We start from the raw sequence: 25,142 nt of genomic DNA, 5'->3' as shown, positions 1-25,142 counted from the left end.
CACCACTAGGCTAAACATGTAAGATAACAATAAGTTAAAAAGTCAAATCTTACACAAAAAAGCCACAAAACAAAAATTCAGACTGTTCTCTTTTTTTATTGTTCCATGGATATCAACACTTTGAATTTTGATGAACATTTATTTATATTGGCCCTTACAGACAAGATACTCACGTTTATGTTTGTGTCACAATCACTTCTTACAAACAACAACTTGTATAGGATTTTAATTTTCTATCTCAAGCTTGGCAAATATTTCAAAACCATTTGAAAGCTTTGTTTCACTTTGGAAGAACAAATATCAGACCGGGATGTTTGGAAGATCAGTCATTGACCCTTCTTGTGTAAACATCGTGAATCATTATGAAGTGAACATGATGAAAACATATCGAATGTGTAACACTGCTTTGAACTGGTTTTGACCCAAAACCAGTTTAAAAGTGAATACATTAGTTTTCACTTGGAACAATGAACTCATATCTAAATCCAAATTATATCAAGAGTTTGTAATCATGAATTTGTCAATTTAACATGTTTGGAGGCTGTGTTGAGTATCTTTATATTAAAACTAAAAGTCATGCTGTTGAAGAACCGTTTAATACTGTAATATATTGCTCTTACAGTGTGTCCTAACAGAACACAAGCGTCAGACATCGTATGCTGTCCATTAGATATTTACTTCTCTGCTCTGTGAATTTCAGATTGTTAAAAGTATCAGAGTCAGTGCGGTTATTATGAGTGTGGAGAAACTGAAATGTAGTGCTTTGTATTGCCTTATATGGCCTGTATGGCCTTTAACAGTGATGAGCCAAAAAAAAGTGACGCCTCCAAGTTAATACAAGTCAAAGCGCAACATATCAGTCACAGATATGGATATGAATAATGCAGTACCATCTCAACAAGTGGGTGAGGAAAGTGAAAGAAAACACTCCCAGCCTCTTGTCGAACTCCCTCATTCTTTATCCATTTGTACATGTGCGACAGAAAGGAAAATAGAAACAGGGCATTGGAGTAAAAACTAGGGTGTCGTACACTGATGCATTGCTTGTGTGCTGTTAGGACACTCCAGTAGGAAAGGACAGAATCACGCTCATGTTGCATGCTGTTAGGACACACTGTGACACTGTGAACATTTTGATGTTCTATTTGAAGGAAAATGCAAAAACGACGGTGTTAGCAACACACACACTTTGAGCAACTGAAAAACCACCTGAAAATCTTGCTTAAGCTGACCTCTAGTGGTTAAACTTCTCACCTAGCTGCAGTGATGTTACGGTGTAATCCAGAGACCCCTGACATCGGCAGTGACATCACTGTTGGGAATGGTTACCAATTTAACAAGGCACACCCATCAGTGTTGCTGAAGTGAAAGAGGCTCGAGATTACCCGACCAAAGAGGGCCAAAAAAAAACCTTTGTTCAGCCTGGTGTAAATTTACTCCTTTAGGAAGAACACTGCAAGGCACTGCACACATGGATAACTAGTTCTGGGTCACAAACATGTAAATAACTGTTATAGTGTCCAGAGGAAGTTTGTTAATTAGGGTCAAAATAAAAAAAGAGCTCATGACATGGAAAACATCAACAACATCCTACAGTACATTGTGACAGAGTATAACAGTTAAATTTACAAACACTTTCCCTTTGGTGATTAACTTTGAATAATATATTTTATATACATACATACTGTACACACATACTCACAATGTTGTAGTGACAAACTGGTAAACAGAGACACTTAAAGACAGATAGTTAGGTTGGTTTGCTGTAATACCTGAATGAGTATTTTGTTAGAAAAACACTCTCAGTGAATATCTAAATATGGAGGGTTGAGTCCATAGCAAAGGTTGGGCAATATTAGTTGCACTGCTTGTGTCAGTATTCTTGTGAGGCCTCTTGTGAAACATTAACATCAGTGACAGATGGACAAACTCCAAAGGCAAAACTGCATCTTTGGAATATTGAGTTTTCTCAATTTGCTTCCTTGATATAGTTTAAAGGCACATCCAGGAGAATATAGGCCAAAAACATTGGAGAAACACTCCTCACTCTAAAGAGCTCTGGTAGAATAAATACACATACTCTGTAATTGTTTTCTCAATAAAGGTACCAATGTTGCCTCATTAATAGGTCAGACGTTTGTTAACTTCAACATGTAATAAATACCAGCTGATTTCACGTCTTACTGCAGCTTTCTGACAAACATCCTGATACTTGGAATGTTTTTTTTTTTGGCTGTGATTCCCTCTTTTCTGTCAGCTGTTGGAAACTTTGTCAAGGTTTTTCAGCCCAAAAGTGTTTTGATTCACATTTGGACAAAGCGTTCCGCTGGCAATTTTTTTATTTCAACAACGCACGTCATTGCATCAGCATGCTGAACGTCAGCTGGAAATGTAGAGTGTAAGTCGCAGCAATTAGTAAGAGCACTTCTGGAAATGTAATGAACCTGTTTAACCCTGCATTGGTTTAACTATATCTCACTTCTCGGATTGTTAATTCCGGAGAACATCATGGAGGCTACTAGACTATTACTGTTCAAATAATAAATTGTAAAATGTCATTGTTGTCAGTACACCTTTATATGAAGGTTAAAAAGCAAAAACGCTTCAAGATGTGGTATGGCAAATATTCCATTCATTTTTAAATTGTCATTAAAAATGTTTATGCCTCCAATCATATTTTTCACAGGACAAATATCGTCCTCCAAATCGTAATCCATGCCAACCTAATTCACCTGAAATGATGTTGGAATGTCCTTCTAAATAAGACATTTGGAGTTGGGTATCTAAACCGTAACTGTGAGAAATTCAACTTAACTTTATATTAAGGGGAATCCAACTTTGCAGCTTCTAATTTAAAAAAGACAGCACAAGTTGTTAATAGAAAGACTCTACCTAAAAACTTCAAGTCCAAAGAAGACTGCCTACTCACCAGGACATGCCTGAGATTTCATGACATTTTGTCCGTTGAAGTGTCAACTTCCTCAATAAATGAGACAAACTTCTCTGCTCTGGAGTATTGTACACATGCAACAGTGCAAATAAGAAACAGGCTCCATTAGTCATCAATGGAGAAACACTATACATTGAATGGTAATCATTTGTGTCCATCCTTATATGCAACATTTGCAAGTAAAGATGAATTCACATAAACTTTATCATAACCTTATCCATCCAGTATGGCAACACAATAAAACACGTTATATTTTAGATGGACAGCTCTACTTCATATCACCAATAACACTGACAAAGCAATACATGTGTACTTGTCGTTCAACTTCTAGTTAACAGGGAATATGCCATGAAGGAGTTAACAATTTGGAGATTTATTTTCACAATTATGTATGAGAGACCAAGCTGATAAGGAGCTCATGGGCTGAGTGGGATATAGTAAGAAGGGCAAAAGAGCAACAGATTGTGGACTAAGTAGTGCAGGGATTGGTAACACCAGCTTTTGATCCGATGGAAATTTGTAAAGAGTCAAAGGAATGCAACGGAATTAGTAGATTTGGTCGTGAAAGTAAATCTAAGTTTTGTTTTTGTGTTGCTGAACTCTGACATGATTTTGCATCACTGATCAATTGCAAATTGCATAATTACCGACAACATTGCCAGCGCTGCTCTTTGGATGATGGTCTTTTAGTTAATTTACCACCTTGGTCCGGACCGGAATTAAACTGTTGGATGCACTGAAATTTGGTAGAGCCATTCACCCCCCCCTCAGAATGATCTCCATTGACTGCAACCATCAGGTTGTAGATTTTTCCTCTGTCTCATGACCAGCTACAAAAAACAAAATGTTAAACATTTATACCAACCTCAGGTTCACTTTTTGTTTAGTGCTATTCTGCAAGCTTAAGTTAGTTTTATTAATATACTGTAGTAAATGTCACCTTTAAATCTCAAGGTCTTCAAAGCTCATGCTACTGTTAAGCTCAAAGCACTGCGTTGCCTTAGTGCAGCTGCTTGCTTGGCTGAAGACTCCTACTCTTGTAAGTTAGCTTCATTACAAAATGGACTTGTTGGAAGTATCATTCTAGTTCATTCACTTGATCTTCCCACTATAGGTCTGGTCATAATTTAACATCCCCACATCAATGTCTTCAGTTCCGGAAAGCTGATTGCCCTAATTATAGTTAGCTGCTGTATAATTGTGGTTGGTAAACTACAAATCCTGGCAGACATTCATTAAAATCAATTGTTTCTTCATTTCATGGCCAAATGCTGCATTGTATCTCCTCTCATGATGTTATGATCACACTTTATTCTAATTTTGACATAACTTACTAACGTCCAGCTTCAGATATTCTACTGGTGCTATCAGAGAGCAGCAACACTTCTACCTCTTTCCCCTCAGACAGTCTCATAAACACAGACTTTATCCACCAGAAGTGGACAGCTCAGCACATTTCATGATCTGAGCTCTGTTATTGCGTCCCACATATGACCTTCATCTTGTCTCCACATAACACCGAGGCACAGAGTCTGCTCTGAAACTGCAAACATTATCCTCCCTTCTTCGGTAAGATCCCTGGAACGACCTGTCTCCAATTCCTACCAGAGAATAAACAGGATTCCTGCTGATCTTGGACCCTTCATATCTTTAAGTTGAATGGAGGGAACGCATTTGGGATGCATTCATGAAAGCTTTTAGTCAGTTAATAGGATACGTTTAATAAGTCCTAAGAGTATTAAAGTTTTAGAGTTATTAAAAGATGAATGAAGCTACTGCAGAAATAAATAGTGGCTCTGGTTACTCAAACATAACAGGTACAACTGTGATGCATTATGCTTTGGAAATCTCTAAACATGCCCAACATGTCGGTAGAAAGTCTTAGATTTTTCTTTACTTGCGTTCTTTTTTAAAAAAAAAAAGCCTGGAATAGGATCAGAGCAAGAATAAGAACAACCCTTAGAGTCCACAAGGTTATTTGATTAGTAAAAACAAAATGGTACTGTTCCTTTTAAGTTACAGGCAGGTGTTGGTCTGATCTTCCACAGATTTGAGATCTTTCCACAGAACACATGAACAAAAAGAAAGTACAATGCTCTTAACCTGGGTCAAATCGAGGCAAAATGTTGTGACTAATGCAAACGATTCCTGAAATGGGTGTTATGTGAACACTTATGGAAGTGTTGTCCGCAGAACAAATACTCATGATGTCATAGGAAACTGGTTATCTAAGGGTCCAAACCCTTAACAAAAGGATGCAAAGTTGAAGAAGGCTGGGGAAAAAGAGGATGTGTTATACTGGCATTACCTTCACTTCACAGATTACTTTAAATAGTTCATAAACATCAACGTTTCAAACACATGGAAAAGAATAACAACAACTGAACAAAAATACTAACAGCCTAATGGTGTCCTCAAAGATCACACTCATCTTCTGCTCTTCCCCAATCACGATAAAGTCTTGTCTGCTTTCATTAAAGACGCCATCTTCTCCTTCATTGTGATGTCATCCCGTTTAACATCAACTCTACTCCACATACTTTATCTTCATTCTTGAATTTAACCCCTTACTGTCCACAGTTCATATCATGTTAACAGTCCCTCTTGACCTTCCCATGCTGCCATGAACCGTCTTACAGTCGCTATCTCCATAAGAGATTAACCCTTTAAGCTGTTAATCTCCGTGGTTTTCAGAACCACCTTTATACCACCGAGTGTTCGTTGTTATGGTGGTGATGGTGGTGAGTTCCACCGCTCAGCACTGTGTGGTTGACGGATGACGCCGACCGGTCAGATCCCTCCACCACCGTCCCATTGGTGTTCTCCTGCCGCTGACAGCACAGGATCTGCCTGAAGGTGGCGCTCATCTCCTTGTCTCGGTAGGAGTAGATGATGGGGTTCATGGCCGAGTTGAACTCAGCGAGAAGCAGGAAGAACTTCTCGTAGGTGAGGACGTTGCAGTTGGCACAGAAGACGTCGAGCAGGAGGATGACCAGGCCAGGGGTCCAGCAGATGATGAAGGCACCTGAGAAGACATAAAACAGAGAGGTTAACATTTAAAGTTGATTAACTATCTAGTTAACTATCACTCAGCAGTGTCACCAATTGGTATGTTGTGGTTGGTTTATCCTTAATGAGTTGGGAGAAATCCTTGCTGGCCTTGTCCCGGCAACAGAAGCCAGGCTCTCGAGTAGACGGCGCTCCCCCAACCTTCAGTGAGGTGATCTGGCACTACTACCACCCGACGTCCCTGACGCCCAGCCACCACCATCTGACCGTGTGGTCCCTACAACCACCCCCAGACGCCCAGTATCTACCATCTGTGCCATCCTAATACCAAAACCCGACACCCAACCGCCATCATTGGACTTTGTCGTCCCCTCAACCATCGCAGTCCTCGTTCATGCACGGCCTGCTCCGACCTCCACCTCAGTGGCAAGGAAGTGTGGACAACAGGAATGTGAGGAATATAAAGGAGAAATCCTTCGTGCATATTATCCTATGTGCTCTTTTGTAAAGCGTCTCGAGAAATCACTTCTTATGAATTGGCGCTAAACAAATAATGACTGATTGATTGATTGACAAAAGGAATGTCCAGTGAAATAGGACTACTTATGGTATGAGGCTGACTCATTTTAATTTGTCCTAGTTTACTTGTTTTAGACCAAATAACTATTTACCAATTTTTTAAGCTTTTTTTTTAAAGCTGTCTGGATATCTGCAGTTTATTATGTGATACTTTGGGTTTGTTTTGCTGACTCACACTTAAAAAACAGTGATTCATTTGTACTTGAACTTGAATATCACATCATGTGGCACATAAACATCCACCTTCACTTTTGTGAAGTAAATATTCTGCCAATTAGACCCCCTGTTTAACTCTGGCAAATATCTTCACATGTTTCCTCTTTCTGTGAACCAAACAAAAGAAAAAGAAATACAAAAAAATATTTGTTTATTTGTTACTTTCAGACAAAAAAAAAGTCTGATTGGATGTAAAAGACAAGCGAGGCAGCCTGAGTTTGTTGTTGTTGGTGGTCGGTCTTTGGAGACACAAAGCACTTCACAACCACATCATTCATAAACACACCAGCATCAGTGCAGGAGAAAAGAGCCAATAACCACATCTTAAATATTTTAACAACAACATACTGTTGTAGGACATTGTTTTTAAATACTTTGTGGGTGAATTAGGTTTTGGAGCAACAGAATAAATGAATAGCACTTACAAGCTATCATTCAAAGTGATAGATAAACATACATTAGTGAAATGGAAGAAGTGATTAAATGATTTTAAATAAATATTATTAATCCATTACCTTGAATCTGTCTGAACTAAAATAAATAAATATATATATACATATATCTTGCGTATGCTTTCCCCACAAAGTATGATCTTGTTAACACAATAGTAGCCATTTTTTGATTCTTTTATGAGATCGAAGATTTATTAGGAACTGAGTGAATGGCAAAAATGATTAATGGGAAACTGTCTAAACTTCTAGTGCTAAGAACATATGAGTTCTCAAAAAGGCTGGTGAAAGTGTGATCATTTTAATTACATTATTCTATTTATCATTTTATTCTCTTAATTATGTAATGTGAGGGGAAAAAAAGAAAGGATACAAAACTGTATAGTGTTTCATTACTTGACTAATAACATATATAGTGACCGTGTGTCACTTTTAAGGCTCCATAAACTGGGGCGACCGGTGCAAAGGTCAAGATTTAAAAAAGCCTAATGTTGTGGAAAACAATCAGTCTGAAACACTACTCCATGAAGACAGAATAAAACTATTTCTAAGAAAACAACAGTTTTCTTAGAAATTAAAAAACTCTTCCAAACAACATATGCCTCAGTTTTGTGTCTTATAACAAAAACACCACACTAGTGTTTCTGATCAGGGAGTGCTTCCCCTATGTTAATATGAAACATATTTTTGAAACTATACCTCTAGTATTCCATCATCATATCTTGAACCTTCTCACCTCATTTGTATTAGTATGATGCATCATCCTTTTTCTGACTAGATATCAGCTCACAGGAGGGAGGTCACTGACTCATTACTCATGAATGCCAGGATCAAGTGTGTTGTTAATTCAGTCAACAGATGATTTCTGTCACGACTATAAGAGAGCTGTAGGACCTTGCACTCTTGAGACTGTCACACAAAAAGTGTTCATGAGAAATTGGGCAACCAGAGAGAGAGAGAGAGAGAGAGAGAGAGAGAGAGAGAGAGAGAGAGAGAGAGAGAGAGAGAGAGAGAGACAACAGTACTGACAGGCAGGCCTGTTATCTGTTAGTGTTGTGCAGGCAGCAGCTGCACTGAAGGCTTGACCTCACTTCCTAGCTATGCAGGCGGACTGTCCCGAGCTAGATACATTTCTTAAACGGCCAGCAGAGAAACTATCCGAACTATTTGTCTCTCAGTGAAATATCTTACTCCGGACAGGAACTTAGAAACATTCAGAAATGCAGCCAGAAAACATTATGATCGTGTTATGTGACCGTGTTTCCTGTCTTTCACAACGCTGTCTCATTTTGTGTTGAATGAAAACACAATGAAGTCATGAAGTTGTCCTTAACCACAGCTTGCAAACCATTGCAAAACTACAACTATAAAACACACAACTCCCCTTTACATTGCTCTGGATTCTTTGTTTTTTTGAACCTTCACATAATCTGCTACCTCTTTAACATTAACTATGTTTTTCTCATGAGTGGAGTGTAAAGTATGTCCATTTACAGGATGTTAGTCCTGATTTTCCCTCAACATGAGGAAGAAAACACTCTTTGTGTGAAGCTATGCCCTGAAAAGGTTTACCCTTCGAATCTTTCATTTCCTCCCTGAAGTCAGGGCTATATGGTTGCTTGCTGTACAACCTTCATCTCAAAATTGCCCCTTTACATTACAAAAAAAACCCTCTCCATTTACTGTGTCCACATGGAGCAGATTTAGTGCCACCCCAGGTTCACAGAGGGTGAAGCAATATTTGAGTTGAGGTTCAGAAACAAATAGCCTTTTGTTGTTGGACTTAGAGAATCCTTTTGCCTTGTCACTACTTAAAAATGAATGGAGTGAACATGGAGGGAAAATAGACCGGGGAAATGGAAAGTCAGTGCAGAAAAGTAAATAAATACAGCTCTGATGGTGGCCTGGAAAATCTGGAAACTACTTTGACACTTTCCAGGTCTTGATAGAGTCAGGGAATACACAGGAGTAAGAGATGTGTGTGTAATTTTGTCATACTGGTAGCAGCAGTGTTCCTGATTACACATTTTGACATTTGAAGGACCATCTTCAGCTAAACAGACCATGACCTTTGACCTTGTTGAAAACATATCAATACTGGATTGTCTTTTAGCCAATTAGAACACTCGTAATGCAGGTAACAACAAATAATTTGGGATGTATGAGGAAATGACTGCCAAAGGGAGAGGTTAACAACAATACTTGGCATTAAAATCTTTATTAAGACCTCTGGGAGAAATCAAGAGAAGCTGTGTGCAGTGTCGAAACACATTTTCTATTCCCAAAATGTGTGGATCCAGTTTGCATGGAGGTCGATGAACAAGTGAAAAACAAAACGTATGGTAAGTCATAAATATGTGATGGTAAGTCATAATGAAGAAAAAGTAGGATACTATTCGGATGTTATACGAGATAAATTTGACATATAATATCATCATTTCGTTTCAAATCTTGTTTGTCCATATCCTGATTTTTAACTTTGACAGTTCAAATCTTGACAGCCTTTTTGACCTTCTTTGAGCACTTTTATTTCACTTATCTCTCCAACCTTCAATCTCTTTTTTTCTTCCCCTGGCGGAAATGGGCTTCCATATGAGAGAGAGAACAGAGGGCTATGAGAACAAAAATAAGGAAATAATGGGGACCAGACTATACGGCAATGAACTCTACGCTCACACAAACACACAGATGCGGGTAGACACAGATAAACACTCACATCTGCAGACACAATCACACGCAAATGCTCACTTATATAATTATACAGGCCAAAGACAGATGGAGGAGCACTTAAACACAATGTGAAAAACATTTAGACCATGTGGAGAAAGCACAAAGCAAAACTGCCCATTCTATCCCAGCATGCTTTGACTTAAGAATCAACAGTGTAACAACAGAGGTTTTACTTTTTCACTATGTACATCATTAGTGAATAATGAGCAATGCTTGGGAAGTCTTTTAGCTGTCTCTGAACAAACAATCCTGAACACATCCTGGATCTGACTCAATGTTAGTAGGAAAGGCTTTGCGCTAATGGCGGACGTGTCGTATTACTTTCAGAGAGAGGACATTGTTTTTCATTATCCTGACACACATACTGTTGTTTTTCATTATCCTGACACACACACTCTTGTTTTTCATTATCCTGACACACACTCTGTAACAACTTGTTCTATTGCACTCGGCCACATGTAGTGCACTACAGAATTACTTAAATATGAGGTCGTAATGGCTTAAAGAATCTGTTGTTGGTTTTTTAAAAGGTTTTTCTATTCAAATGTAATAACATATTTTTCATTTCCTTCTTTTCATGATGCAATCCAGTCCACATGTTGGCAGAGATTTCAGAAAAGCTCAAGAAAAGAGTCAAATTTTATTCTTCCCACCAAATTAGTTGCATCTCCTTTTCTTGGTAATTCAAAAGAACTTCTCGCTTCTGATATTTGTGAATGATGCACACGTTTTTGGTTAAGATATGGGACTGATTATGTCTTTGGCAGTTTTTGTGTTGGCGTGGTTGTTTTACACATACAATCTTGTTTACACACATGTACTGTACATGTTGTATTTCTAATAAAAGAAAGAAAATAACATTGTGTTGTCAAAAAGGGGATAAAAAGAAAATGATGGCCAGATCAAAATACAAAAAAGGTTGTTTCTGATACTTTAAAACAAACAAACAAAAAGTGGTGATTTTACTCTACACATATCAAACTGAAACAATCCACTCAAGAAAACAACTACATCAGTGTATTTAGCAAATGACCCAGAGCAACATACCTAAACATAGTTCCAAAGCTGTACTGTGATGGGAGGTAAGCACTCTAAGAAATTGCTGTAAATTTACAAGGAAATTTCAACAGTATGATCCTGTTATGTTTAAATACAGGACATTACTGTATTATAACGGGTTATAACAATATTTTACTGTATTATTGCTTGAAGGAAACAAAACGGTAATTTACCGTAGTTTTTGCAATGCATTTTTGGGGAAAAAGAAGTTGAGATCACATGGTTGAAAGGACAGTGGAGTTGGCTTTGTCAGATTGTCATCCATCGCCATCCTGACAATTAAGAGGTGAGTGCCTTACTGCTTTGTTAGTTAGAATAGGCAAAAACCATCACTTACTAAGTTAGAAGTCATTTGTAAGATTAAGGTTAGCTAGATTTGGAAATAACACAGAAACACTGCAGGCAGACACACAAGCAGTGAGTGAATTCTTTGCCAGCTAACATTAGCTTGAAATACAGATCTTAACAGTTGCTAAATGGGAAAAAAACAAAACATTTTCTTGTAATGTGGTTAACTAAGTGGGCTATAATGAACTTGACTTGCTTGCCTGGTGGTACTAGAATGGTAGGTTAGCTAACATCAACAGTCACTTTTTCTTTGTTTCAGCTTCAACTGACACTGACTATTGATTAAATATTGAATTAGAAATGATGATTAGCTGGGCCTACTAGGCAATATGGCCATAGTATAAGTAGTATAATATACAGCATTTGAAAATGTATAAAAGGAAACTTTATTGAGACTGTCAGAATGGACCTGAAGCATGTTTTTTGTTTTTTACTATTTTAACACATAAACCTGCTGCTATACATCCTGAATTCATGTACTTAAAGTAATTCCAGGACTTATTTTTATTCATACTAGTTTTACTTCATACTTTTACTTTACTTCTTTGTATATGGAGAATATTTAGAAAGGATTGTCCATATGATAATGTTCACTGTTCAGCTGGAGCTGGTTTTGTTCTAATGTTGTTTTTTCCCTTTACAGAATCCTTGTGGCAGTTTCAGTCTGGAAGGATAAATCAGAGGGAGGTGCAGGTGCAGGGACCCAATTTCCCTCCGAGGACAGGTTGTTTATTCAGTTATGAAACTGTAACATAATTTTTTTCACTTCTCTGTTTAAAATGTCTCTACCAAAACTCTTTTATGCACTTTGTATACATTGGAAATGGCCTTTGCTAAATGCCTTAATGTAAATATTTGTGTGAGATTTTTTGCCTATTTAACCTTCATGTTCTTAAATTGTATTGTCTTTGTTTTTGTTACAGTTTCAATAAAGACAGATGTGGTTTGAGACGACAGTTTGAAGTTTTATTATTTGTCTTAACATTTTAAGTTGCAATTTTAAAGGCACTGTTTATTTATTATTTTAAAACATGGTGTTTTATAACATGACATGCAAGGATTCATTTATCAAATCACTCTATAGCTAGGTGTAGTATTTACAATTCACAGTAAAAATCTGCAAATATACCTCTTGTGAAGAATTGTAAATAAACAGTATTAAACAGTTAATCCTTTCAACAGTATTTTCCTGTTAACATTTAAAATAACAGCTTCTTGCTGTATTTACAAAAACGGTAGAAAACTGTAAATTTCAGCAACAGCAATATACCATTAATTTTACAGTAACTTCCTGGCAACCACTGCCAGTTGTTTACTGTTTTTTAACAGGGGGAATTTCTAAGAGTGGAAAAAAGGAGACAGTCAAGTTGATTTAATGGTTCAGATAATTACTCTGATGCTTTGGCAAAAATATAAAACAAAGTTTCTTTCATCCACAGCCTTTCAACTACTTCGAATGTAAGATTTTTAAAATAACTTTGAGGACTTTTTTAGGTGGTTATGAAACAAAAAAAGTATTTTTCATATTGATTCTGACATGGCCCGTCAAGTTACCTGAGGTCATGTTTTATTTTAGTTCATTTATTTTAGTATTGTTGTCATTTCCTGTTTAATTTTAGTACTTGGCTCCTCCATTATTTAATTGTGCAATGTGTGCACTATGTGCTCTTTTTTGGCCATCTTTGCTCTATGCTGCTTTAACACTGTAAATGTATCCAGTGTGGGATAAATAAAGGTTGGACTGCCATGCTTTGTCTACATTGGGCAAAAGAGACACACAGCAAAAGTTCCTCACATGAGCTTCAAAATGACAGATATCCTTTTTTCCCCTGTTTCAAACAGTCACATTTTTTCTTAAGGCATGACCGCAAAGTGATTCTTTATCCTGAACTAAATGTTTATCAAAGTAACAATAATGAAGAAATGCCCCTGACCACATAAAAGTAGTGCTATCTAAATCCAATCCACAATGTCTCCAAAACCTTCACAAATATCTTCTTTTAACCCAAACCATGACTTTTCAGTCCAGACCAAACCATAACCATAGCACTGTCACATTATAAAACCTACTTGCCATCATATGTGATTGAGACTGAAGTGCTACCCATGCTCGACTTTGTGAGGCATTGTAGATGCTGCACACAGCTATGACGCACTTGGAACAAAGAAAGTAGGCAATGCTTTCTTGCAATGGAGGTTTCCATCCACAATAGCCCACTGTGGATATTGTTTCTCCCATTGAATTGGTACTCTCAACCATCCAACAGACTTTCCCCTGAATACGTTTTTCCATAACTGATTGTCTGTCTCTGTAACAGACAACATTTGAATGACTACAAGAGATTTAATGCCAGAAAAAAATGTTAACACAGGTTGTTTTATGTACTTGGCAACAGAGAGGAGTCTTTGCTTTGTAGCTAGGACAAAGTGGTGCTAACAATGTTTTGCCCATATTATGCCCTTTTTGGGGTTCGTATATTTAATCTATTTACCTACTTTTGTACGTTCACAATAGCTAAAGTTCTAAAAAAGTGTCTGTTTTCATGTACTGCTCCTCCTTGCCCCTCTCTCCGCTCTGAGTCCGTCAGCTACGCTCTGCTGAGCCCACACTGTTAGACCCCACGTGGGCCAAGTCTGCTCTGATTGGTCTGCTGATCCGCTCTGTCGTTATTGGTCAGTTGCTCAGCACGCGTCTCGGAAATGTCCCGCCTCTTTTACCATATTGGGAATGCAGCCACTGGCTCCGTCCGAGGGAAGCATAAACATTAGCACCTTAGCACTACTGTGCTACCGCAGACTACGGCATATCGTGGGCGTGCTACAGAAGTTAACGGGCGTGCAACATGAGCTGCTGGGCTTGCCACAACGAGCCAATGGGCTGAGATCAGTGATTTCACACTGACAATGACGTTTGACTGACAAATTTTTATCGAGGGGGGCTAGAACCGAGCATTACATGCGGCTAATGCTACAGCTAACAGGAGGACGTAGGAGAAGCTGCGTTTCCGCGGACTTTGAATTTTTGCAAATAGATGTGCCTAAACATGCACAGGACACTTGGAAAACACACTAAAGCGCATATAAAACCAGAAAAAGCATAATATGGGACCTTTAAAGAAATCTAGGAATGCAATGGTATAAAGTCAAATATATCAATATAACTTTTCAAATTACATGAAAATTGTTTGCAATTAGTAAAAATATTGAACAGTGACCCATAGGGCCCTTTATGGGCGTGAGCTTTTTTAAAGATTATTACTTTTTGGCGTTATCCTTGTTCTGACAAGATAGCTTAAGATAGACAGGAAATAAATGTAGAGAGAAATTGACATAAACTGTAGCCTCTGCGGGGCGCCTATTCTATGAACGTAGTTAAACTGGCATCCTGCATGTGATCATTTTTGGCTCTCACACTTCTGTGTTTGTGCTGAAATATTACATTTCTACATGTCCTAGTGTCATAATTAACTCATAAGTAGGTTGAGTGATAATAATTGAGCTATCATTTCTTAGATGCCTTTATACCAGCTTAGATTTCCACTAATGTGTAATTCTACACATTGTCTCCTTTTCTTCCCATTAATTTCTGTTAGTATTCCTTTTTCTTTTTTTCTTGATGGTTTCCTGCCACTCCCTCCCTCCCTGTCTTTCCCAATCCATTATTTGACATATGATACATTTAATTCCCTCCTCTTTTTGTTTCACTTAATACCAGTGTTATTTCCCCCCCATCCCTCCCTTCCGTATTTCTGTTTTCTGCAGCCTGTCTCCCATCTAACCTCTTTGCTGTCTCCCAAGTCTTACCCTTCTTTCTTTCCCTCATCATCTCTTTCTATCATTATCTTGACCCAACCATCATCTGCAGTCCTGACCCTTTGAAATAAGCCAATTGACAGAATCCATTATATATATTTTTCCCATTTGACCACAGAGAGATTTATTTTTCCTATATCCTCGTTACCACAGCATAACTTTCACAAACACACACTGGAGATTAGATCACATTGAGTCGCTGAGTGTTTACAGTTATTGATAAAGAGGCTTGTGGTGGGCACATTGATGGAGTCTGGTGATGGTGTCACAGTGATCTAATGGTGCGAGAGACGTGCTTTTGACTGGAAGTACAGTGAGTACTGTATGTACTCTGTATTATTGAAATGTCAATAATGAAGATTTTCTGTTCTGCTATAGGCTGGAATGTGTGTAAAGTTGTTTGTTAAAAACAGTGACTCATTCACGTCTAGCTGCGGGTTTTTCTTTTTGCAAACTTACTTAAAAATAATGTACAATAATACAATAATGTTTTTATACACTTCAAAATCCTGATTATCAAAAACAGCCATGCTGAACACCACTAAATTCAAAATCATTTTTAAACATATTTCTGCTTCTTCATGGACATTATTAGAGCTGAATTGAATTATATACTTACAGCTACAACAAAAACATGGGAGGAAGGCAAAACTAGTGAATACAAAATCTCTTTATAACTGACTTAAACTACTACAAATATTAATATCAGTCCTATGTCTAACATCATTGTTATAACTGTAAATGTGAATCTTAGAGCTGCTCAACTTCAACTGCTATGATCAATATTATCTGTCCTTTCCTTTTTATTTGTCTTTTTTTTGTTGTTTTGTTGTTGTTGTTGTTGTTGTTGTTGTTGTATATTAGTGATATACAAATAAAGACTGATTGATTGCTAATCATCATCTAATGCACATCAAGGTAATTATTGTATAAAACAGTTGCTAATGAAGAGAAAACATTATTTTCTTTGCTGTGACAAAATCCATGAATTGCTTCTAATAATACTCGTCAATAATCAGGTTTGCATTGTTGTGTCCGTGATTTATTATAATAATTATTCAAAAGTTTTACAGTAACAGGATGAGGTACATGACAGAAACTGTGTTGTAAAAAAAATGTCTTTAGAGTATTTTGTGGATATTTCATTAAATGTCCAGCCAAAATCTCTCCCAAGAATCTAATAATGAAGCAACTAATGCAAACCAAAATACTCACAAAAAGCTATTTCCTATGCAGAGCTGATTTAGAGTATATTTTAAGATCCTTTAGATCTTTTAGGTTACAAATCCAGGCTAACTTAGACAGTGAAATATGTTTAACAATGGTACTGAAATGGAATGGTAAATGGAGTTGAGCTTGTATAGTGCTTCGTCTAGTCTTTTGACCACTCAAAAGTCAAACATACCCATTCACATACTGAAGACAGTTGCAGCAGTAGGAGCAACTCTCTGTTGAGTGTCTTGCCCAAGGACACATGGGACATGTTGCTGCAGGAGCTTGGGATCAAACCCCTGACCTTCGAGTTGAGAGACGACCAGCTCTATACACTCAACAACAGCCACCAAATGGACAACTGACTCTGCTGACCTAAGATTTCAAAAAACAGATGCTGCCTTTGCGGGTAATTATAAAAGCCCAACTATACAGTAATTCCTCGCGTTAAGCTCCTCTCACACACACACGCACGCACGCACACACACACACACACACACACACACACACACACTCGCACACACGCACACACACACACACACACACACACACACACACTCGCACACACGCACACACGCACACACACTCGCACACACGCACACACGCACACACACACACACACATTCAAATACAGAAAACAGGTGACATTGTGAGATGCCCTTTGACAGCGGATTGGATGGTGTTTGAAGGCTCTGATTGGTTCTGCTCTCAGTCATGCATTGCAGACGCAGAAAGAAAAGCCAGTGAGTTCCTGTGTTGAACATTGATTGGTTATACAGTGTGATTTTGGAATAAGTGTATGTCAGTGATACAGCATCTGTGTGCATGTGTTAGCTGATGGTATGCCTTGGCACTCCACACTGTCTGACGATGCGACCGCATACACTACCATGGGCTTTCAGATAATCAAATCATTTACAGAGGACCCCGTTATGAGCCAACACCTGACACACAGACGAACACATAGTGAACAAGGGTCATGGATCATTAGACAGTGCTGTTGACTCAGTGAATAGTGATGAAGAGAATCCTGCTGGTGTCATTCAAACTTGTTTTTCAGCAGCCAAGCAGCCAAATGGACAAAATTCTGAGTCGGGCACTGCCCTTCCTGCCCGATATTCTCCATTGTTGTACAAAGAGAATTCTATAAGATTTAACCTGGACAATTAATTAGAAGAAAGTTTTCTTTCCAATTTGAGTCACTTTAACTATTATGTAAGTCCTCATTTCTCATTTCAAAAAGTTTTGGCTTCTTAAAGCGAATCAAATCAGAATCTGGTCTATTGCCTAATAGTTGTATTTTTCCTTGTGTCTTTGATGCATCTATTAAAATGGAACAACAAAATTGGAATTAGGCACAGAAGGTAAATAGATAAAATCCTTAATTGTTGTGAATTTTTCTTCTAAACGTGCCTGGATGAGATTTCGGTTTAACAAAAACTAAAAGGGCTTTCCTTTCCTTTCTTTCCAAACAAATGCAAAGATATTTGAAAAGTTTTGCAAAATCCATGCTTACTTGTTGCTTTTCTTTGCAAGTAACTGCCACCTGCAGAGTCTTTGACACGATGTGAAACTTTGTGGGGAGAGTCGTCTATTTGCCTGTAGGCTCAAGTGCAAGAATGTGCATCTTTATAAGCATTCACAGGAACCAATTTTGCACCAATTCCAACAGTATAAAGATGATTTCCTCCACAGCTTACTAGTGGTCATAAACAAAACAAATAGCTTTGAGAAATGGGAAAAATACATTATATTTCCATTTGTATGTGTGCCACTGAAAGCTGTTGCCATATGTGTTCATATGTCCTTATTGTTTTAGTCTTCGGAAAAACATATTAAGTGGTTTTTGTTTTCCCATCATTCCACTACTTGCGTACATCAGAGTTTATGTGAATGTAGAGAATCTGCCTGACCCTGAGGGGTTCATGTGAGTGTGTACATGTACAGTTTGTGCCTCTGCTAAGCATGTGTGCAAGTGTGTGAAACCACTTTTTTTTCAAACTTCTTACCCTGTCTTTCCGAGAAGAAATCACCCATGTCTGGTTGCTAAAGCATCCTGAGAAGGACCAAGTGAAGAGGACAGCAGGCAACAGGGGAACAGTAATTCTCATCTGGCCAGCAGATGGGAGGAACTGGATTGGGAATTGCTCTGAGGTTTACTTTCTCATCAACTAATCTCAATCTTCTCCCTAAAAAGCCCAACATAATAAAACTCAATGGCAACTTGAACGCACTAGAGACTGAATGACTTCTGACCCTTTTTCTGTCTTGCTTAGGTCAGTGAGACAAAAACAGGCAAACATGGATCTTTCTTAATGAAACGGGAGGGAAGGCTGCGCAAGGGCTGTGAAAAAAATGCATGCCATGCAAATCGAGTTGAAACAAGTACTACCTCAAAAAACAGAAAAAATCTTATATCCTCCTGAAAATGACCTCACTCGACCACAGCGATGGATTCCAGACAGAACCAAAACACATCGCACCCTCGCGTGAATTTCTCTCCGAAGAAAGTATTGGCAGAAGTGAAAAGAAACTAATATGAATTTTTTTAGAAACAAAATGATTTCAATAATAATAATATTTGTTGATTATATTTTGGAACACTTGGTGCCCAAAGCAATCAAAAATATATTATTTTGTAGTTCAGCCAAAGAATACAAAATATTTGACTACATTAAAGTACAGAAATAGATCTAAGTTTTGTCTTCACAGTGGCTGTTCATTAATTTATCCACTTCAGCACCGAGTTGCACCAATTGTGCACCATCAATGTCGCCTAGTTTGAATATAAGTTCTAACTTACGACAGAGTTTGAATACTACTTCCATTGAAGGTGTTGCACAAGCTGTGAAGTTATAACTTCAATCTAACACCTAGCTCCTAGTAGGTGCACAGTCCTCCTCAAAATAGGAACGAGATGTAGCACTGCAACAAACACAACAATATATCTGGTGCAACAGGCCACGGCACATCACAAAGCTTCGATGTTTTGTTTTGTAATGCTACATATTAAAAAAATTGGTATACTGCAGTAGAGCTATCCCTTAGCTTCCATTATAGCAGTAGTTTAAGTGTCCTACACTAATTCATTTATCTGTTTTGTTTACATGACATCTTCTATTTCTGGACTCATTATAAGATCATGTTGGGCTTTTATAAATCAAAAGCTTGAACAGCCATTGACCCCAACCCAGGCCTTTCCTGCAGAACTTGATATTAAGAATCTACATTTCTCACTCTGTTTAATTTCTAATAAACCGTTTGCTGTGTGTGTCAGGATGAAGTCACCAGACAGAATTTGGACCATGTTTATTCAAAAAGGGTTTCTTGTTAAGGGATAGTAGCAGAACACAACAATAATTAATTCAAGTGTGTTTTAGTGTTACTGTATGACTCAGAGTTCTCTCTGTAGTGCTACATGAGATAGTGTTTACAAGAAGGCAGCTGCAGTGTCACAAAGAGTTTCAACTATTTAACAGTGGAAAAAGACAGTGACAGCTTGATTCTGTTGATTTGGTGTTCTGAACGCAGGCCATGTAGATCTACTAAATCACAATTTAAAGTGTTATAGTGTCACAACTGTAACTTCCCAGAAAGAACCCTAAAAAGTTATCTAAAAAAACAGAAAGATAACCAATATTAATCAAATTTAAACGTTCCTTATTTGTCTTATATAGTAGAAGTCTGGAGAGCTACTCTTCACATGTTTCTCTTGATAATAATCTTTAATAGTCACAGCCATAAGTAATTCACTGATATGCTAACTACTTTTTTTTTTTAATTTAACCTTTATTTATCCAGGAAAGTCCCATTGAGATTAAAAACCTCTTTTTCAAGGGAGTCCTGGCCAAGAGGCATAGAGGCAGCAAAAGTTACACAGTCACACTCACAACATACAGACAGCAATTAAAATTATAAAAAACAGTTACAAGTAAAGGAGGTCGTCTCAAGTGCTCTCAGCCTGGATTTAAAAGCATTCAAAGAAATCAGTTCAGTTATTTTCCAGTCTTTTTGCAGCATGTTCCATGTAGAAGGAACAGAGTAGACGAAAGCCCTTTTTCCCAGCTCTGTGCGGGCAAATGGAACAGACAGCAACAACTGATCATTTGAACGCAAACCGTAAGAATCAACAGTTCTCCGTGTGATTAGGTTACAGATGTAGGAGGGCAGTAGCCCAAGCATGGCCTTATAAATAAAAGTGCACCAGTGTCCCAGCCTCCTGGTGGACAAAGAAGGCCATCCCACTCGAGAATGCAGTTCACAATGATGGGTCAGGGCTCCACAGTTAGCAATAAACCTCAGAGAAGCATAATAAACAGCGTCAATCTTACTTAGACATTTAGCTGAGGCATTCATATACATCAGGTCTCCATAATCTAAAATGGATAAAAAAGTTGCAGTGACAAGCCGCTTTTTCACCTCAAAAGAGAAACAAAATTTGTTTCGGAAGAAGAAACCCAATTTAAGTTTCAGTTTCTTCACAAGATTGTCAATATGGGGCTTGAAGGTGAGGGAGTCATCAAGCAAGACACCAAGGTATTTGTACATATGAACCACCTCTATGACATTTCCCTCAAGAGTGGACACTGTGGGGACAGTTTGAGGTACTTTCTTAGTGTTAGTCCTGTTTGAGAACAACATTAGTTTAGTCTTGTCAGTGTTGAGGACTAGTTTTAGCTCCAGGAGTGTGTGCTGGACCACATCAAAAGCTTTCTGCAGAGATTCAACAGTTTTAGCAGGAGTTGATCCAAAACAGTAAATAATTGTGTCATCGGCATAAAAATGCATGTTAGCATCTAACACATTTTTTCCCAAATCATTAATGTACTTATGCATTTTACTTCTATAGCCATAAGGACACACAGAAATGTCTGCAGATTCGACTGAAAGCAAGTTACTTTCCCTCCCTGAAAAACTGTTGACCTATACAACGCAGGTTAAATAAAGGGAAATAAACAAAGAAACTTTATGAAAAAAAAACATGTGTCTTAAACATACTATAGGCTGCAGAGCAGATTCTGTTGTCAACTGCTTTGAATTAAGGGTGAAGCAAAGATAACAGAGGCAACAGGATGAGATTATACAGCACATAGGAGACAAATCACAGAGAATCCTTTGGTATGTTTTGTCTAGGACCAACACATCCTGCTTCAAGGCAGAAAGAAGTGCTTTTCCCACAATTCACACTCCAACTTACTTTACACACAGCTGAGTTGGCAAGCTACTGTTCTACAGTCAGTCCATGTTTAATGAAAGCAATCAGTGTATTTATTACAAAGCACTGTAGAGGTATGTGGACTATCAAAGTGGGAAACACATCATTGCTGGATGCTGGAGACATTAAGCTGTCAGAGTGCACACACAGCTCAAGGTTGAAAATTAAAACAGGCTCCGTTTGACAGAGGGGGACCTCTTCCCTGCATGAACAAGCACAAAAAAAGCAGACTGCATACTAGTGCAACACCATTCTAATACTTGTATGTAATGATAGCTATATAATTCATAATTCTGGATTTATTTATTTTTTAAGATTTATTTGTGGGCTTTTTGTGCCTTTATTGGAGAGATAGGACAGTGGATAGAGATGGAAATCAGGGAGAGAGAGAATAGGGAATGACATGCGGGAAAGGAGCCACAGGTTGGATTCTAACCCGGACCGCCCGCATTGAGGACTATAGCCTCCATATATGGGACGCGTGCACTACGCCACCAGCACCCCATAATTCTGGATTTTTAAGGGTTGGACACCATTTCTACCTCAGGTGAAAAAAAAAAAAGTGAAAATGGAAAATTAATTATCAAGCAGTGAAATAAAGAGCAGATCTGACCTCTTGCATACTAGTAAGACTGTCCAACCCCTGGACTTCACAATTCTATAACATGGACAAGGCAATTGTGGGACTACCATAAAATTACTTTTAATTGACTTAAACATTGCCAACATTAAACATTGCATTATGCTTGTGTGGATTCGTTTATACATTTCTTAGTTTGAGACCAGCAGAAATCTGAAAATAGCAACAAGAGTGATGTAATATGTCACTGTGACATCACACTTGATTATTGATGTCGTAATGGTCAGCAGCTAGATCTGGGAATTTGGTTTTGGCTCAGCAAACATGCAAATGATTAAAGTTGCTGTACAATCACGAACATCATGAAGATGATGTCTTTGGGTTTTTCCCACCACCATTTCTTCCCAATGAGAGCTGGGCATCTGTTAAACCTCCGAATGTATTCTCTTCAGAAAACAAGGGAAGGGATTTTGCTCACAGTTAAGAAAAATAGAGTTCATTGTATAAAGTCAACAAGCCACATCTAGTGCTTTGATTCCAATATCTACACTATTCCATTCATAGAACGGTATCTTCTACACAGAATAAAGGCACACAAGCCTAATAGTATAACAGGAGGAAGGGTCGCCTGAGATGATGTATCAGAGGCTTTAATTTTTGCTAGGCAAACACTGAGCATAGACTGTGCACTGAATGATACAACCTCACAGAAAAGACCCATCAACTGATTCATTGTTCATCTGCTGCTGCTGAAATGTTGAAATCACCATTACAGAGGTATCAGACTACAAATACCCAGAAGAGTTAGACAAAGACACAAGAGGTTTAAGTGTAAAGTAATAGTGTGGCTAGATGGAGATAAACAGCTAGAAAGTAGAAAGCTAGCTGGCTCGCTAACAAGACAGACAGAAAGATAGACAGACAGGTACATAGGCAGGTAGGTTATATATATTTCTTACCCAAGACAATCACAACGGTTTTCAGCAGGGACATCATGGTGTCACGGTTGCGTCGTGGTCCAGAGCTATGCCGTGACATCCTCATGGTCCTCTGGCGCACATAGACAAAGATGTGGGCATAAAGCGTCACCATGACAACAAATGTCACTAGGTTAAACACTGCCCAGAAAACCAGGTATGAGTTGCTGTAAAGTGGGGCCATGTTGGAGCAGTAGCTAATGCTACAGATACAGTTCCAGCCCACACTGGGGATTGCCCCCATAACTATGGACATGGTCCAGATTATGACAATCACCACCACCACACGTCGGTTACTCATGCGTGTGTGTAACTGCATGCGAAACACGGTGATATGGCGCTCTATGGCGATGGCTAGCAGGTTGGCCACAGACGCTGTGAGGCTGGTATCGATCAAGCCTTGGCGCAGCAGCCATGTGGAAACAGTCAGACGCCTCGTGTTTGGTCCCGTGTTGAACATCAAGTAGAAGTATGCAAGTCCAGCAAAGAAGTCAGCAGCTGCCAGGTTTGCCATCAGGTAGTATATAGGGAAGTGGAACCTCCTGTTGACGTAGATGGCGATCATCACGAGAAGGTTCGCAAGCATGATGAAGATGCACACGGTGATTCCCAAACCCATCACCAGTCTGCTGACGGTGTTCCAGTCAGATGCAAGGTACTTGCCACTGCGGTTGTAGAAGAAGGCGATGGTTTCATTGTAGTAACACTGTTCATCATCCATGGTGGAAGTGGTGCTTTCTGTTGGAGAAAACATGTCAAATGTTAAGAAAAGTCAGCACTGATAGTGAAGATGTTAAGGCTATAAAAGAGATGTTAAGGTTGTAAAACTTTTGATTACAAATGGTGATGTTTGGGGGGGGCTTATTTTCAGATACACTGTTCTGCAATACTGCCCATTTTCTCAAAACAACTCCCACAAATAAGAGTTCCACAGAAAAGCAAGATTGCATGGTGAGATCACATCTGGTTGTTCAACCCCAGTTTGCAACTGAACCATCCCATATGAGTCAAATGTGTGATATAACAGTATGAGATACAAGAAGTTTGGAGTTTCCCAGGTCCCAAGGGTTTGATATACAGGAAGATTGTACTCAGATTAGTGTGCAGGTTACCGTGCACATGAAACCTTTAACCAGAAAATATGCTCAAATGTATCAAAAACGTATTTGGTACACATTGGTGTCAAACAAAGGTCTCCGAATGCAACTACATTGTCCTAAAACACAGACACAGACAAGGTAACATTGTTCCGTGCCTAAGTACAGTTGTGTATGTAAACAGTACGATACAGGTCGCAGTGTGCACATTGTTGGTATGCAAATCCGCAAAGAAACAGAAAGAAGAAGCAACCTGAAGGAAACATGTGGACTTAAACTGCTTCCAGAAACATGGGAAAACAAAAATCCCCTTTGGATTATCCTCAAATGATTAGTTGTCATTGTTTGTGTGTCTGTGTGTTGTGACTGAGTTATTACATATGAAGAAAACAACCACTGTTAAGATAGAAAAAGGAGCTTTATAAGAGCTATTTATCTAAACAGGTTTGTTGAAAACAAACCTTGTATTGTCTACAAGTCACAGTGAACAGCAACACTACACAAAGGTGGTGTGTGTCTTTTTGTGTGCGTGCCTGCCTGCTTGCTACGCTGAGCTTGTGTTTGTCTAGGGTATGAATGCTGTGTGAACAAACACTGGAGGGCCATGAAACTGAAACTTTTTTTTTGCATCTGGTTGAGTTTTATGAAAATTCCAGCCTTCACACTTTCATAAAGAGTGCTAACAAGAATGCATGTGTGTGTGTGTGTGTGTGTGTGTGTGTGTGTGTGTGTGTGTGTGTGTGTGTGTGTGTGTGTGTGTGTGTGTGTGTGTGTGTGTAATAAGCTCCAGTCCGGCACAGATGCTGCTTTCTCTCATGCTTCCTTTACCGGAAACAGGACCTCAGGATAAGAGGATGGGAGGGTGTGTAAATCAGACAGAGACATAGAGAGTAGGGGTACAAACACAG

At 38.5% G+C, this 25,142-nt stretch overlaps 2 protein-coding genes across 2 annotated transcripts in view; one reads left to right on the top strand and one right to left on the bottom strand.

Moving 5' to 3' along the window:
* The window catches only part of si:busm1-57f23.1 (uncharacterized protein LOC368621 homolog), a 270,341-nt gene that overhangs the window by 62,128 nt on the left and 183,071 nt on the right, over positions 1–25,142 (top strand). The gene's annotated exons all lie outside the window — the stretch shown is intronic.
* Positions 526–24,470, bottom strand: lpar1 (lysophosphatidic acid receptor 1). The gene is made up of 2 exons (XM_061061082.1): positions 23,120–24,470; positions 526–5,975 (listed from the first exon to the last, which is right to left on the bottom strand). The coding sequence occupies exons 1-2, from the start codon at positions 23,889–23,891 to the stop codon at positions 5,653–5,655; spliced, it is 1,095 nt and encodes a 364-aa protein (XP_060917065.1). The 5' UTR covers positions 23,892–24,470; the 3' UTR covers positions 526–5,652.

Source organism: Labrus mixtus, chromosome 17, assembly GCF_963584025.1.
Source record: "Labrus mixtus chromosome 17, fLabMix1.1, whole genome shotgun sequence".
Classification (NCBI taxonomy): domain Eukaryota; kingdom Metazoa; phylum Chordata; class Actinopteri; order Labriformes; family Labridae; genus Labrus; species Labrus mixtus.
The sequence above is the reverse complement of the archived record's forward strand: the minus strand, read 5'-3'. Positions and strand labels throughout refer to the sequence as shown.